Source organism: Mastigoproctus giganteus, chromosome 8, assembly GCF_048544385.1.
Source record: "Mastigoproctus giganteus isolate SK-2022 chromosome 8, ASM4854438v1, whole genome shotgun sequence".
Classification (NCBI taxonomy): domain Eukaryota; kingdom Metazoa; phylum Arthropoda; class Arachnida; order Uropygi; family Thelyphonidae; genus Mastigoproctus; species Mastigoproctus giganteus.
Window position 1 is genome coordinate 190,964,559 of NC_143582.1, and position 17,010 is coordinate 190,981,568.

The window sequence follows — 17,010 nt, forward strand, 5'->3', positions numbered from 1 at the left end:
AATTATGCACTTCCCTCCTCACGTAGGTAACTATACAGTTGACCTTTGTGGCATTTGAGTAGCAACAGAACTTGAACCTGGGGACTTTTCTATTGTGAAAGCTATTTAGATTTATGCTATTTAGTATAAATAGCATAAATATGCAGAGGACCCTGCATATTTAAGTGAATTCTTGTAAGTATGCAGAGGACACTATCCTCTGCATACTACAAGAATTCACTGTGCATTAGAATGAATCAAACCCTGATGTTTTTATCTTGTTTTTGTTGGGTTTTAGGAGCACTGGCAACTAAGGCATGTTGCTCCATGTATAATGTCTGTAAATGGTGTTTATTCTACGGTTGATTTTCTGTTTGCTGGACAAATAACCAGAGTTTCCAGGAGAAAAACACCATGCTACCCTACCCTACCCTCACCTGAGACCAGCTAACTCAGCCATGCTGTGAAAAACACCCATAAAAATTTCTGTCAATGACAGGATTCGAACTTGGGTCTTTTCCACCCAGTGTGGGGAGGATGGTGATCCTACCGACTGTTACCCACAAGGGCTCAGATGTTTTTAATCAGATTACTAGTAAAAGGAGAATATATTACCAGTTGTACAATTTATTGTTCCATATTTTTCACAGGATATTTACTAGAAAAAATTAGAAAATGTACTATATGTTTACTTGGTCAACTTTGAGCAGTAACATTGTTACATGCTTTGTGAAACTACTCATGACAAATTCACAAGCAAGTTGTTCTTGAAGTGGTCATGAGCATAGTTTCAGATTTTGTTTTTCTCTCCTTCCCTGCTTGCATTGTTGGGTTTCACAATATGTGCGGAGGCAACTAATGCCAATGTGCATCAGGATGTTCTTCTGTAGTTGATTTGCCTGTTTGCTCGATGAAAAACCCAAGTTTACAGAAGAAAAACCATTCTACCCTTGCCTGACACCAACTAACTCAGCCACATTGAGAAAAAAGGCCCAAAAATTTCTCATATCATATGGTATCTGCAAATTATTTGCATTCTACAGTTAAGAAATAAGAAACAAAAAATAAGAAGTAAAACTATAAAAATAATAAAGCTTTTAAATTAATTTATTGTTAATAGAAAAGAATATAATAAAGAAATAACAAAAAAAAACAAAAAAAAAAACAGAAAAATCTGAGGGCCTATCCTCACCACAGGAAGCATCATATAACCTTTCGCTATAATGGCACCACTTCCATTTGTATTCAAGCAATTGATATGAAAGGAAGACTATTTTTCATATTTACAATTGGTTTAGTTTAGTCGATTCACCACTGGCTGACATCAAACTTTATGAAGAAAGAAAGATGTAATAAAGACACTTGTCCACACGAAGTACTTTAATGAGTTTATTCATATACAAAGGACATAGAACAACTAAACCTCAAAAAAATCCCAATAATTAAATAAAATTGGTTGCATTTCAGACTTCAATATCAAATCCATCTTCAACAGCGGTAGCCAGTTTCCTTGAGGGGGAACAAAGGTGACAAAATAGGCACTTTCACTGTCTGTTTGTAATATGGTCTATTTCTCTGTCAAGAAATTGTGCAGCCTTGATTTTTGTATTTGGGAGGAGTTTGAGTAATTGGGAGTTTGGGGTCTAATTGTACCAATTACCCTTTGAATACTAATTAAAATACTTCACATGGAAAAGTTTTTTTTTTATTTTTTTAAATTAAATCTTTTTTACTCTTCTTAATTTAACCTTAAAATTTAAATGAATTTAATCAAAATGTTACATTATGGTAGTTTTTTTTTATGTTACACTATGGTGGGCTCACCATATTTAAGTTCATGCTTTCTGTAGTTCAGTCTGTCATTTCCCTTCTTTGTTATATTCTTTCTTTTTAAGAATTAATTTAAAAGCTTCCTTATTTTTTGTATACTAGTAACAGTAATTCATGGCATGCATAACACTCGCTGTATTTATGGCATTATGTGCATGTGGTGAAATAGCTATTACTATTAGTAACGGCCGCATGGTGCAAGAAAGCCTATGGCTTATGCTAAATTTAATTTAATTTGAAATAATTTCCTTATTGAATAATTTAAGTAATTTAAATATTCATCCATGTAGTACTCTATCAGGATTAGTTATTGGATTAATCCCAAGAGTTCATGTATAATCTATAAAGTGCATGCGTCTTCTCATTTCATCTTTAGTGAAACGCCGCAATCACCTGAAGCCAGCTATTCCAACCCTATTTTAAAATAATTTGATAAACTACTTATATCAAGATTTGAACATAACCAATTGGGTAATCATTAAGAAATTCACAGGAAGAGTTACAACAATACAGATATAATGTGGTTTTGGAAAGACATATAAAGTAGGGACTGAACTTTATATAATGAGGGGGATTAATATCAAAGCAGGGAAAATAGTCAAATGTCACTTGTCCAATCCTTTTTTTAAATTTATTGAAGCTATCCACTTCCAAAATACGGTTACGGCAATTTTGGTATGCTTTCAAATTAGTGCTCTGTAAGCACGATGCAGGAATGATCTCAAAAAGTTATACACAGAGATATAAAATAATTAAAATACACATTTGCATTTAAATATACATTAATCTCCAAAAATTTCATATATATATATATATGTATGTCTGGAGAAATTCATGAAATCAGCAAAAAATTAAGTCAATTTATGACTTAGTGATAATACTAAAATACTTAATGGAAAACAGTACTTAATAATTAATATTAACTATACTACTTTCAATTTAACTTGTTTTTAATTGCATAGAGATTTTTTTTTTTTTTTTGCTTTTCACAAACTAAAACTACTCTGTTCAGCTAGTTGTAACTCACAGTACCTTTAAAGTAAAAATTTTACCATAGCTTTTATATTGAAATGTCATGAAATCTCAGTTAAGATCTGACAATCCTATCTCCTTGTGAGTTTTTATACAAGTGCCAATGGGTTCAAGAAGTTGAAAATGAATATCACTAGAATTTAGTAGTTTTACTTAGATGGAGAAAGATGCCTACATGTTGGTGAGTGAGCTATAAGTATTTCTGGATGCCTTCACATTGGTGAGCAAGTGGTAAGTTGCAAATTTGCAGAACTCAAGCTGTCTGCAAATTCTGGAGATAGAATTTTAGAACAATAAATCATATTCACTTATTAAAAGATATGTTTTTAAAGCATATTTGCAATAAATGGAAAATTTTTATGTATTTATTTTGGTCTTTGCTTTTCACACACAACAACCAACTTCTCATTTTAAATGTGGCTTAAAAAAAAAAACTGGATCCTATCCAAATTTCATTAAAATTGGAGAAATAAAATTGCAAACTTATTCTAAGAAATAAATTTATGAATCCTGGGCTGGCAGAAACAGCATTCAGTGAAAAAGATCCTAAACCCATTAAGGATCATCTCTGCTCCACCTGCTTTTCAATACACTAATCCCTAAATGCATTAATTCTTGAGCATTCTATACACTTGTTTGTTAAGGAGAATCAAGAAATTCATACTGTATTAATTATAATAAAATATAGGATATATTTTACTATTAAATACTGCCCACTATTACTATTATAAATAAAGATAAAATAAAATAGATAAAAAAATAAATACTACTACTAATAATAACAATAATCATTATTACTACTAGGAGTTGAGTTGCTGCATGTGGATGGATGGACAAGGAAATGACAATTAGGTGCGTTACATAAAAGGAGAAGTGTCTAAAAAGTTTTTTTTGAGTCCATGTCAGCCTACTACTGTATATTTAGAGTTTGACCTCTTTTCCTACAACCTCCTATACATGTGTAATGATAAGAATATTTTCATATATTATCATTATGTTTGGAATGTATGTTTACTGATTCTAACCTTAACTCTAGATTTATGGTAATTTCTTTACAAGAAAAAGATGAATAAGCCTATATAAATAAATGCACACACACATTGTACATATGTGCCTATTTAAATGAAATAATAAATTCACCTTTCCACTTTCTAGTCTGCAGTCAACTGACACTTCAGTCAACAACTTATCTGTGATGCTTTTTCTCCTAAAATTAACTTCATCTTCTCTCCAAAATACAGATTGCGACTGCACCTTGCTTATTAAAAATTTCTTTGTTTAATTTTGACATCTTTCACAAGATCAATCTGTTCACAAGAGCAACACTTGCAAAAGGCAGGGAGGGGAAGTCCAGCATGCATGTGCGAAATGTTCCTTGATCGGGAATCAGCAATACCACTGTTGCTCACTCACTTGCTGGCAATGTGAAGGGTCTGATTTAAACCAATGTGTAGCAAAACATCACTCACTCACCAATATGTACGCACCATAATTCTGAAGAATGATCTTTTGAAGAATATTTCCTACTTATACGACCTATAAATCCAAATGAAAATATTTATATAAAAGATTTCTTTCTACAACTAACTAAACACAAGAGTTCAAAGCAAAACTTTAATAAAATAAAAATAATTAAAATATGAATCAAATAAAAACTAATAAAATGAATTATATAGATACATAAATAGTATACATAAAAGCATTAAAATCAAAATAAAACAAGAAGTTTGAGGTAGTGTCTCTTTATCAACTTCATAAAATTCCTAATTTATTCTTTCTTTTTTTTATTAATTTTTATTTTATCATTACAGTTTTGTATTTAACTCTTTTTATTTTACTGTTTACTAAGTTCTTTTATGTTGTGTTTTCCCCGATGCTCAAGGACTCTTTTTGAATACTTTTGTTTATTAAAATAATTAATAGAATAAAAAAATGTAACTTAATTTACTAAGTAGGAGTGGAGATTAACAGCTGCATCAAAGAAAATGGAAAAAATTATTTATTTGGCAATAACAAAATTTTAGGCATAAAATTATATTTTGATTAATATATCAAATGCTTTTTCAACATATAAAAGAAATAAATATGGCTAAAAATTCTTCCATTGCACAAATCAATGGCTCAATTATTAACAGTCTTTTTCTCCCCATACTATTTAGAGAGACCATCAAAATTTTCTACTGAAGCACCAGGTAGAACTGGACACACGGCAAGTGCAGCTTGTCTTTTAGGTCTTTCAGGGTAGAAAATACTTTGGAGTACTCATATGATAGAGATGTATAGGTTCCCAGTTGTGATCAACATTGAATGACCCAAACCTTAAAGTAAAAAATAAATATTATTTTCCTATGTTCACAAAAATAAATTTACAAAAATGGAACAAGGAATATGTAATAAATCTAGAATTACAATTATGTCATGAAAACATGACATTAACTCTAATACAGGGTTGTGTGCACTGCATTTGTAGAATAACATGCTCACACATCTGTGATCATGTGAGATGAAAAGGTGAGAATAACTCATGGAGAAACCTCTACCTCTCTGCCCATGAGCAGATAAATAAAGCAAAAAAGCCATAAGTTCTTCCAGTCTATGACAGGAATTGAAGGCAGACTTTTCAAAATAAGTGACAAGTGGTGAAGCTACTGTACTGTACTGCTACAGAGAGCAATCTGATATGCTGAAAAGACTGAAATAGATCTGTTGTCAAACATTGCTCAAACTGAATCTAAAACCAATATTGTTCTCATATAATAGAAAAACAACAGCTTTTCTAGATATGGTGTAAGTCATGTGACCGAACACCACAGTCTGTGTGGCTAAAAAGTTTATACAACCTGCTTCAGAACTAGAATTCAAATCAAATGCTTTCAGTCCATAATGAAAGGACTGTCTTCTCTATGTCATATAACAGTTTCCAGTATGGCTAAAATGATTTGAACTGAACTGATTAAAAAAGCTGCTTAAACCATTCCCAAGTGAGATTTTTAAGAGAATTTGAAATTTCAATAATTGAAAAATTATGCATATAAATGCTTTTGGCTATTACAGAACAGTAGAGTGGGATCATTGTCAAAAATATAATTAAAATCAAATCAGGGCACAGCTCTCCCAAAACAATATTCAAAACTATCACCAACATAAAAACAGCTACTATTATTTGTAAATATAGTTGATAGATGACAGCACATTTCTCTAATTTCAAGATAATCCGTACATAAACAATTTGTTGATACTGCAACCAAAACTTTGAAGACAGACATATATATATATATATACACATATATGTGTCACACTTGTAAAAAGGTTAAGAATGCCTGGAACTGGAAAAGATTTTAAGGCAATCTTATGGCCACGATAGAATCTTAACCCATAACCACCTTCCACTTCGAGAGAGAGAGAGAGAGAGAGAGAGAGAGAGGGAGAGAGAGAGAGGGGGGGGGGGGGAATGACTTTACTTACTATGACTCCACAGTAGCACAAAGATAAGGGTTTATTCTTTATACTATACTCTGCTGTGTATAGATTTGTATCTTTATGTATAGTGGGCCAAAGAAGTCATCATGATCACTTTAAGACCTTCCCAGCAATATTTGTAGTCAACTTTTTAAGTTTTCTTCTTTTCACCTGTTCACTATTCCTTCCTGCTAAGAGCTATTTCTTCTGCAACACCAAATTCTCCCATTCTCCTACATCTATTTTCATTTTCTCCAACCAGGTCTTCCTCCTCTTCTACCTGAATTACTCTTAACTTTTTTTTTACTCTATTCTCACCTTGTAATGTGAGGGCTGATCACAAAACAAGGTTAGAGAGGTTATTTACAAAGAAATCTTTATTGAAGAACGTCAACATTTTTTACTTCCTATACACTATTTTATCATATATTACCCAAAGTGATCAATGCATTTGTCCCAATGGTACAAGTTTTCTTTCCATCAGATACCCTCTCTTAGAACCTTATTATAAGCCTTCTCTAAGACAATGAAAAACCACATGTACATCCTTTCTTTTCTCTATATTTCTTGATCAGTTGCAACTTAAAATTAAAATGGTTTTTGCTGTTGACCCAGGAACAAAACCAAACTGTCAAATATCTCTGCTACTGTTGTATTGCACTCTGTCCTACAATTTCATGACTCATAAGCTTTATACTCCTATAGCTAGCACAGTTCTGATATCACCTTTATTCTAATATGTGGGAACTAACGTCTCCTCCAAGCATTAGGGATATTGATCACAATCATTATCCCATTCAAAAATAAATGTGTTTCTCCACTTAATTCTCACTGTTCAAACACCCTTCACATCTCAAGTCATAACACCATTACCTTCAAGGCACATCAGGGCTATACGACTATCTGAACTAAATGGGATCAACCAGTTTAGACAAACTGATTGCTTCTAATGAAAATGTTCAGTCCATCTTCAATTTTTTTTATTTTATACTGATCACCAAATTCATTCTCATTCTCATTCTCTCTCTCTCTCTCTCTCTCTCTCTCTCTCTAAGATGCAAAATCATTGTAATGTAGTCATCATCATCAGCCATTTTCAATCCACTGCAGGATGAAGGCCTCTCCAGCAACTTTCAAGTTCCGTCTGTTTTGTGCAATGGCCATCCATTTACTACCCACAAACTCATGAATTTCATCTGCCCATCTCCGTTGTTGTCTTCCAGGTTTTCTTCTAGCTCCTTTTGGGTACCAGTCCATCTGTCATCATGTCTTTGAGCTATGTTCCCTGCCCAAGACCATTTTAGTTCTTTAGTTTTGATAAGTATGTCTTTTACTTGAGTTTGCTGCCTAATCCATGTGTTTCTCTTCTTATCTAACAGTGTGATCTGATTCCAAATATAATTTGTTCCATTCTTCGCTGTGTAGTTCTCAGCTTCTCTTCCATTCTTTCGGTGAGTGCCCAAGTTTCACTTCCATAAATCATGGTGGGGAGCATACATTGGTTCACTATTTTACGTTTCAGACAAATTGGGATATCACTCCTCAGTATGTGATTATATTTCCTGAATGCTATCCATCCAAAATTTATTCTTCTCTTGACTTCTAGCCATTTATCATTATTACAGCTAATGACTTGTCCCAGATAAGTATATGACTCCACCTTTTCAATTACTACTCCTTCAATGATTATATCCCTTTCTGTGGCATATTTATTCATCATTACTTTTGTTTTAGCCATATTCATCTTTAATCCAAAATCCTTACTAACTATGCATAACTGATTAAGATTTTTCTCTAAGTCTTTCGGATCATGGCTTATGACCACAATGTCATCTGCAAATTGTAAATGGTTTAGGTACTCTCCATTCACATTGACTCCTTTCTGCAACCAGTCTAATCTTCTGAAAGCTTCCTCAAGGGCAGCAGTAAACAACTTCGGAGATATTGTGTCTCTTTGTCGAACCCCTTTCTCAATTTTAAATTTACTACTGTCATTGTCTAGTCTAATAAAGGAGGTAGCATTCTCATATATTTTCTTCAAAATCATAATATATGGGGTATCTATGCCTTGTCTTTCCAGTGCCCGAAACATTGCCTTATGCTGTATGGAGTCAAATGCCAGGCATAATGGTGTTTTATATTCATTTGCTTTCTCCAATAGCTGTGACATTATGTGAAGGTGATCCATAGTTGAGAACCTTGTCCTAAAGCCAGCTTGCTCTTTCGGTTGATTCTCATCAAGTATTCTTTCTAATTTGTTAGTAATGACCCTTGTGAACAACTTGTAGAAGTGGGATAACAAGCTAATTGGTCTATAATTTCCAATTTCTGATTTATCTCCTTTCGTATGCAGCAAAACTATGATTGCATTATTCCACTCCTTAGGTGTCACACCTTTTCTAATGCATTTTGTGAAGAGTCTTGCCAGTTTTTGTGTCATGTCTCTTCCTCCCAATTTTAACAACTCTACAGTAACTTCATCTTCCCTCAGGGATTTCTGATTCTTCAGTTTCTTCAACGCATGTTCTACCTCATCAGGAAGGATATCAGGTATGTTGTATGTGTTACTAATTTGCGATCCATCTTCCCCACTGCTGGCATCATTCCCTTGCTCCTTGTATAACTCTTTATAGTAGTCTTCTGCTATTTGAATTATGCCTTCTCTGCTATTTATAAGTTCACCATCACTATTCTTCAGTTTCAGTATCATTTGTCTTTCTGTATTACTGTTCATGGCTGCTGATTTAAATCCTTTGTTTTCCCTTAATGCTTGTTCTACTTTTCTTGTGTTAAATCTTCTTATGTCCTCTCTGAGTCTCTTTCTAATGGCTTTGCATAACTCAGTATACTCAATTTTTTCCTTGTCAGTGTTTTTCTTGCTCTTCATTTGTTGTCTTTGGTTCATCATGACAAGTGTTTCTTGACTAATTTTTTCTTCTTTTGGATTGCTTTTTACCTATAGGTTTCTTGGGCTTTATCACTTTCAGAAAGTTATAATATTCCTGGTCAATATCTTGGTCCTGAGCAGTCTGAAGAAGCTCAAACTTGTTCTTAAGTTCCAGTACATACTGCTTTTTTACCTCTTCTGTTATCTCAAAGACCTTTGTATTATTTATTCGAGTCAGTTTTTTCCTTTCTTTTCTTACATCTATATCAAGTGTGCATCTTACCATTCTGTGATCACTTCCAACATTTACTTTGTTCAAGACAGTAACACCATTCACGATATATCTTCTGTTAGTGAAGATGAAGTCTATTTCATTAGTTGTTAATCCATTTGGGCTCTTCCATGTCCACTTTCTGTTCACCCTTTTCTTGAAAAAGTGTTCATTACTGACATTCCTCTAGATTCTGCAAATTCCACAAGTCTTTCACCTCTTTCATTTCTTTCACCAATTCCAAAATTTCCTATAGTTCTCCTTTCTGCACTGTTTTGTCTCTTTCCAACCTTAGAATTGAAGTCCCCCATAATGATAGTATAGTGAGTTTTCTGTTCATCTAGAAGACTCTCAATTTCAGTGTACATTTCTTCAACCTCTTCATCATCATGGCTCGATGTTGGTACATAAATCATTATAACCTTTAGCTTATACCTCTTAGAAATCCTGAGTAGTAGTCTTGACAACCTTGGTGATGTATGTATCTTTATGGACCAGAAAGCCAACTCCACCTTCACTCCTTTCAGCAGATTTCAGGTGTACAGCAGATTTCCACTTGATAAACTTATAAGTGATTCATTTCTTCTTGTTGTTTCAGCCAAACCGATGATATTCCAATTCACATTTTCTAGTTCCTTTTCCAGCTCTAATATCCTGTCTTCACCGATGAACGATCTTACGTTGTAACAGGCCAAGTTCAGTTTCCGTGCATGCAGCCTGGTCGTACCCAGAGATTCTTAGCACCCTCTGCTTCCATTCTGATCCTCTCGCTGCCATAAGAGGAGGAGTGAAAGCCACTGGGGACTGAGGGCCATTTGTTTCGTCTTACTGTCATGTGCTGGAGGGCTTGGTCTTTTCCTCTTCACGCTGACCAGGTATTTTGAAGAGAACCACGTTTGTTGCCACCTAAGTGACATAACAGGGCTTACCATTGAGGTGTGCATGAGTGGATTTTAGGGAGGCAGGCCAAACGGACTTCTCCTAAATCTTCTGAAATAGAAAGATATTGGATCCATCAGTGTTTTAGACTGAGTGTCTGATAACACACAGAAGGCCTGTTCCCCTCTAAGCCCCTTAGTATATTGTAGTATATTGCATATACTACATAAGTAATGTAGTATACGCAATATAACCATAAAACTTTTGTTTAAAAAAAATTTCAGACAAGCAAAAATGACTTTAAATGTTAAATATCCTAAGGAACTTACTTTGGATTAAATCTTATTTCTGAGCTGACTTCACTTTCATTTACAGTTAATAAATTATGATCCTCAAAGCCTTTTAAATCGTCAGGAATAAAAAATTTGGCCAGTTGCAACTCAGTATCACTAAGGCCTCCGTGAGATAATCGAGCATATCCAAGCCTAAAGAGAGACAACAGATGGTGAATGCATATATAATTATATCCATTATATAAATAAACAATATTAATTCTTAAATAAAAAGTAAAGTAGTTTTAAAACTATATTTCATGATGATTCTGATCCGTGTCCCAAAACAGACATTTTAAAGGTGGTATCAGTTTCAACACAGTAAGAATTAAATCATGCTTTTTTAATTATGCATATTATTATGGAATTTATTTTAATCAACCTTCATCAGTATTGAACTGAAATACATATTAATTAGTTTACATCTTGCCATTTTTCCCCCAGAAGCAAAATAGCTTACTTGCCAATTTTTCAGAATCAGAAATAGTTATATTGTAAAAGAGTGCTTTGAAACTCACAAAATATCCTATAGTTCCTACAGTAAACTTCAAACCAAGTCTTCAAATTAACCAATGACCATGAAATTTTAAGAAATGGGTTTCATTTTCTTCAATAGGATTATATTGGCTTGCCATTTGAGTTCAATTTTGTGGGAACTGCTGAAATTCCAATGGATAAACTGTAGGAGCTACCAAATATTACTATCATTGTTTAATAACAGTAATACAAGTATAACCAAGTAATTAAAATAATAAGTATACAAACCGTATCAGATTTCTGTACATAATATATTCACACCAACGATCCATATCTGTGGCATCAATATCCTTTACATTTCCTTTCTGGATCAAGTGAAAATAATTGCTACTCTCAGGAGAAGAAGTCAGATATCCCAAAAACACTACAGGGTTTGTACTGTAATAAATATAACAGTAAATATACCAACAATGCTAAAAATATTAATCAACAAGATTCATCTGCTTAAATATTATGTGAAGAATAATAATAAACAATTTTAGTTTAAATCTGAAAATAATGAAATAATACACTAAACCTTTGTACCACAAAGGTTGTGGTACAAAGCATTTTAACTGTTAATCCAAAAGTGGTTATACAAAAAAATTTGTGCCTTCATAAGATTTACTATGACCATAAGAGCTGATGTGCCATTAAAACTGGCACCTCAGTAGCCAGGTAGGCAGGAGCAGCAGTGCGTAGCACATGCTTCTTGATTAGACCGGGGTTCGAGCCTGTGACCACCAAATACAGAGGATGCAGAAAGGTCAGGGAATGACCACTGCATATCCCCGGAGCAATATGGCCTTAGTTGCTAATGCTCCTAAAAACCAAATAACAAACAACAACAACAACAACAAGCCATTAAAACTCAAAAATGGGCAAAGGCAGTGGCCAAACTAGCTGCATTTTTTCATTTGGTGTCAGAGTCAGAACTGGGTACTTTTGCACCTGGGACAAATAATTCCATACAACTTAAAATATAAAAACATTACAAATAAGCAGATACATAGCATGTGGATGCTATCAATATTTATTTTAGATATAATATATGAACTAAAAGTAAATTAGGTACATTTAAAGTACTATCTTGATATCACTGTTCAACAAAAAAATTCTTGGAATTTTTTTCCTTTCTTAAAATAGGCAAACTTGACTAATTTTGGGTCGAGAAAAATGAATATGACTTCAGAAATTCTTTTTATTAGCTCCAGTTTTTGAGATACTGTACTTTCGCTATTGTCTAAGAATATCATAATTTCAGTAGTAGTCAGAGTGAAAAGTAATATTAAAACAATCTCATATTTACAATTTCTTGATACAACATAAATCATAGTTGTTTTTAATTAAAACGTAAAAAAAAAAAGAACACGAGAAAACTGCACGGGAACCGAAAGTACTTTCTCAAAATGTGAACTATTCATGACAACACCTTTTTTTGCTTGTCGCTTGTATTCCACTTCCAGGGCATCTCTTGTTACTATCCAACAGTAGTCAGCAAGCATAGAAGCATTCCACCTACCCTGATATCTTCTTTCCATTGCTGAAATATCTTGGTGGAATTGCTCACCGTGCTCATCACTCACTGCACCACAGCTGTCAGGGAAGAAGTCCAGATGAGAGTTGAGAAAGTGGATTTTCAGTGACATGTTGCAGCCTAATTGACGATACTTTTCTAGAAGGTTGCTCACAGTCTCAACGTAGTTTTTCAGCTCTTCGGTTTCACAACATGCACAACACTTTTAGAGACTTCCCAAGCTGTGTTCTCATTACCCTGGAGGACTCGCTCAAAGTTTTCATCCTTTAAAAGTTCACGAATTTGTGGACCAAGAAAGATTCCTTCCTTAACTTTAGCATCATTCAACAGTGGAAACAGTCCTCTCAGGTACTTGAAAGCTTCTCCATCTTGGTTCATCCCCTTAACAAAGTTCTTTATGAGTCTCAGTTTGATGTGTAAAGGGGGCAGAAGAATTTTGCTTCGATCAACCAGAGGATTGTGCTGGACATTTTTTTCCCCAGGGGCGCAGATTTTCCCTTAGAGGCCTGACTTTTTTCTTGTAGTGTGGGGGACCTAGTCCGACTGTCCCACTCACACAGGAAACAGCAGTACTTCGTGTATCCCAACTACATGCCCAGCAGTACTGCAATCACCTTCAGGTCTCCACAGATCTACCATTGGTGGGCTTTGTACTTCATTGCTTCCAGAATGAATTGATTTCATATTCTCATATGTCTCCTTCATGTGGACATGTGTGTGTGTGTGTATATACTGTGTCGGGGTGGTACCTAGGCATGTGCCCATCTCCACCTAAAACATTTTAACAGAGAAACTGTAAAGTGGGCCTGAATTATAGCTAAGAAATAGAATATTCAAAAGAAGAAAATTTTGAGATGGATTCAATTTTGAACGATGATCTAAAACTAATAACTGAATTTTGTATAGGAAAGGTTAAAATTGTATTAAAGAAGTGTTTGTGTGTATAGTGTGTTGTTAATGTCAGGTCACTTTGCCATCAGGAAGCAGCTGTCATCCACAGCTGCTAAGTGATGCCCGTCCCCGGAACGTGGAGCCGGACCTGCTCTACTATTATGATCTTTAGCGCCAAAGCACAATCCTGCACCCGACAGAAAAAGTGCAATACTGTCGGGTGCCAACATTCCTGGTCTCAGGTTGCCCAAACCCAAGAGCCAAGAAGGGAAAAAAAAAAAAAAAAAAAACCACCGTAGTGGTACATGTTGAGGAACCACAGATCAGACATATAGCTTCCTGATCTGAAGCTCCCAACCCAGATGCATTTATGCATTATTCAAATATGCTGCCAGCTCAACCTCCGACAAATTTCTTATGATCGTCCTTCTGGTGAACACAGCAGATGCGAACCTCTGCAAGGCCTGGAAACTGGAAGCGTCATTCAAAAGCACCTGCACATTATCCTCAGTGATGTTAGTAAGTTCATTGAAAAGTCGGCTCCGCACAGATCCATACAAAGGACAAAGAAATAAAACATGTGTCCAAGATTCTGCCTCGCCGCAGGAACACCACGGATCAGGCTCCAATCCTCGAGAATGTAGTTTTTCATGAAAGGACCCGTGTCCTGTCAATATATAGTTGGTATACATCGAAGGATGAAACCATGACGACACTGTTTTTGACATTGCAAAATCAGCTGATGGGATTAACTTCCTCGTTACCTGTCCTACCTCAGAAGAGCCCCATCGATTCCTCCAAACTTCAACTAATGAACTCCAGATTCTAAGTTTTTCTTCTTTGACGTTGTTAGTAAGGTCAACGGAAATGTCCAAACACTCAGTCGAAATTCCCCTCCTCAGTGCGTACAGCATTCCCCGATACATAATACAGTAAACCCTCGCTATTCGCGGGGGTTACGTTCCTGAGAAATGTCGCGAATACCGAAAACGCGAATACTGAGTTATGGCTCCCATAGTAATAAAGGGGTTCCGTTCCAAAGTATGAAATATATAAGAAAAAGTAGTCTAAAATTTTGTCTATGTATGTATTATATGTACCTTCATAATATGACTATGTACATAGACAGTACATAGTGAAATGCAAGCATATGGCATCGAAATGAAAATAAGAAACAATTTAATATTAAATGTAATATTTATTAGAAATTTCAAACAAATCTTGCAAATCAGCGCCTTTGCTAGCTAAAAAAAACATCCCGCCAGTGCTATCACCAGTTTCGCTAAAGTTGTTGATAAAGAAGTTTTGCCTTTTCACGAATGATGAGTGAACTTAACGGAATTTTATTTTGAATTCGGTCTTCTATCCACAGATTTAAAGCTTTTCCATTTTTTTTAATTTAACATCACGAGTTACAGAGCAAATTTTTGAAGCAATTAGCGCGGTTTCACGGACACTACGGCAGATTTTTCCTTCCGATTTCTTGATTGATCGTACTGTTGACTCATTGATTTTATAATGGTTTTGCCACTGAGGAGACACTTTCACCTTTAGAAATTTCGTCTAATAACTCAATTTTATTCGCTAGTGTCATCACCTTTGATATTTTCACATTTCTCTTTTTATTCGTAACCATATTTTTGTAGGGGTTAGAAAGAACTTGACCACAATAAAGTCACTTTCTTCCGTTAACGCACTCGAAAAAGTCTGTTTTACACTGAAAAACGGTAGAGTTATCATTTTTGTAAGCATATCAATTTATAAATTGATAAATTTATTCAATTTATAAATATATAAATTAAAATCAAACGACGAAACCTTCCATGACTAACACATACTGAACAAGGATTAGCGAGAAACATCCACGCTCGCGATTTTTTCACCCCTCTCCCCCCACCCACTGAGCGCTGTTTTGACTGGGAAAGATAATTTTAGCCACGCCCATGTTTTTATGGCGGAAAATATTCACGGCGTTTTAAAATTCACATTTTTTTAGGTTTCATTTTATATTAAATCGGCAATCGCGAATACGCGAAACCGCGAATACAGATACCGCGAATAGCGGGGGTTTACTGTATATAAATCCAATGGAATGGTTCCTGCAATGACCTGCAACGCCGCTGTTGACACAGTTCTTGGAGCATGTAAAAAAGCCAATAACATTGATCTCTGCAGTGACATGAGTTTGCTTCTGATTCGGACCTTATTTACTGCACCCATCCACACTCCTGCCGCGTAAGCCACTATTGGCAGAAAGACAGTTCTGTAATATAATATCATAGTTCTTTTGTTAAGCCCCCATTCCTTCCTAGAAATCCGAATCACTGCAGAGGTGAATTTCTTGATTTTTTCATTTAGGTGCGACACATGCAAATGAAAACCCATCCTGTCATCCAAAATCACTCCTAGATATTTTGTATTAGAAACTAGAGGAATTTGTTTTCCCTTTAATAGCACTCTGGGCGGACGGTTGTAGTCAAAGTGATTTTTGAACACCATAAAGTTGGTTTTTTTGGGTGAAATTTTCAACTTGTTTAAGGTGGCCCACGCGGACAAGTCATCCAAAATGTTCTGTATTTTTTGCTCCAGTATTGTTCTGGACCTTCCAGAAACTCCCACAACTAAGTCGTCCACATACGCCACCTGTAGACCTCCAGAAGCTTGAGATCTGTTCAGCCACTGATCCAGAACAGCGTTCCAAAATATTGGTCCCAACACCGACCCCTGTGGGCATCCTCAATTAATACATTTGTGATACATCAAATGCCTCGCACAAACCTTCACCATTCTATCACCTTCATGTGGACAGCATGGCCTAGAGGAATTGAAGGAAGAGCATTGCCATTGTGGAGCAAAACAGCTTTTAAACTTAGCTTTGATGAGTCTATGAATAGCCTCCACATTCAAAGCTGTCATAAAACCATTGATATCAATAGGCAACAAGGTTGTTTTCACTTTTAAAATATGGAGTCAAAGCATTCTGCCTGCTCCTGTACACAGACACCTTGACATTTGGTTGCAGAAGATTCCACTGTTGGAGCCTTGATCCCAGAAGCTCTGCTTTGTCTTTTGATAGATCTAGGTCTTGAATTAGATCACTTAGTTCACCTTGAGTGACTCACTCAGAGGCTCAGGTTCTGGCACAAAATCAGGATCATGTGATTTTGAAGGCCCAGGTTGACCATCATTCCTCTCACTGTTTCCATCTTCATCAAACTCCAAAATGTACTCTTCTGGAGGATGAGGTACAGGCAGACCATCCCCATGTGCCACTGGTCGGATAGCTGATGGGATGTTGGGGTATTCCACAGTCCACTTCCTTTTTATTGACATGCCATGCTGAAGAGGAGGCACCCTCCAAATCATTGGGATGGCAAAAGGCATTGAACGTCCTTTG

General features: G+C 35.3%; 1 protein-coding gene across 1 annotated transcript in view; it reads right to left on the bottom strand.

Annotated features, from left to right (window-relative positions):
• Positions 1 to 5,046: 5,046 nt before the first annotated feature.
• LOC150082106 (PGAP2-interacting protein-like) overlaps positions 5,047 to 17,010 on the bottom strand; it is a 66,866-nt gene continuing 54,902 nt past the window's right edge. The window contains exons 11-13 of the mRNA XM_090380431.1: positions 11,435 to 11,584; positions 10,667 to 10,822; positions 5,047 to 5,159 (exon numbers count right to left, since the gene is read on the bottom strand). Coding sequence (XP_090236557.1) covers positions 5,078 to 5,159; positions 10,667 to 10,822; positions 11,435 to 11,584 — 388 coding nt within the window. The 3' untranslated portion in view covers positions 5,047 to 5,077. The remainder of the gene's footprint in view (positions 5,160 to 10,666; positions 10,823 to 11,434; positions 11,585 to 17,010) is intronic.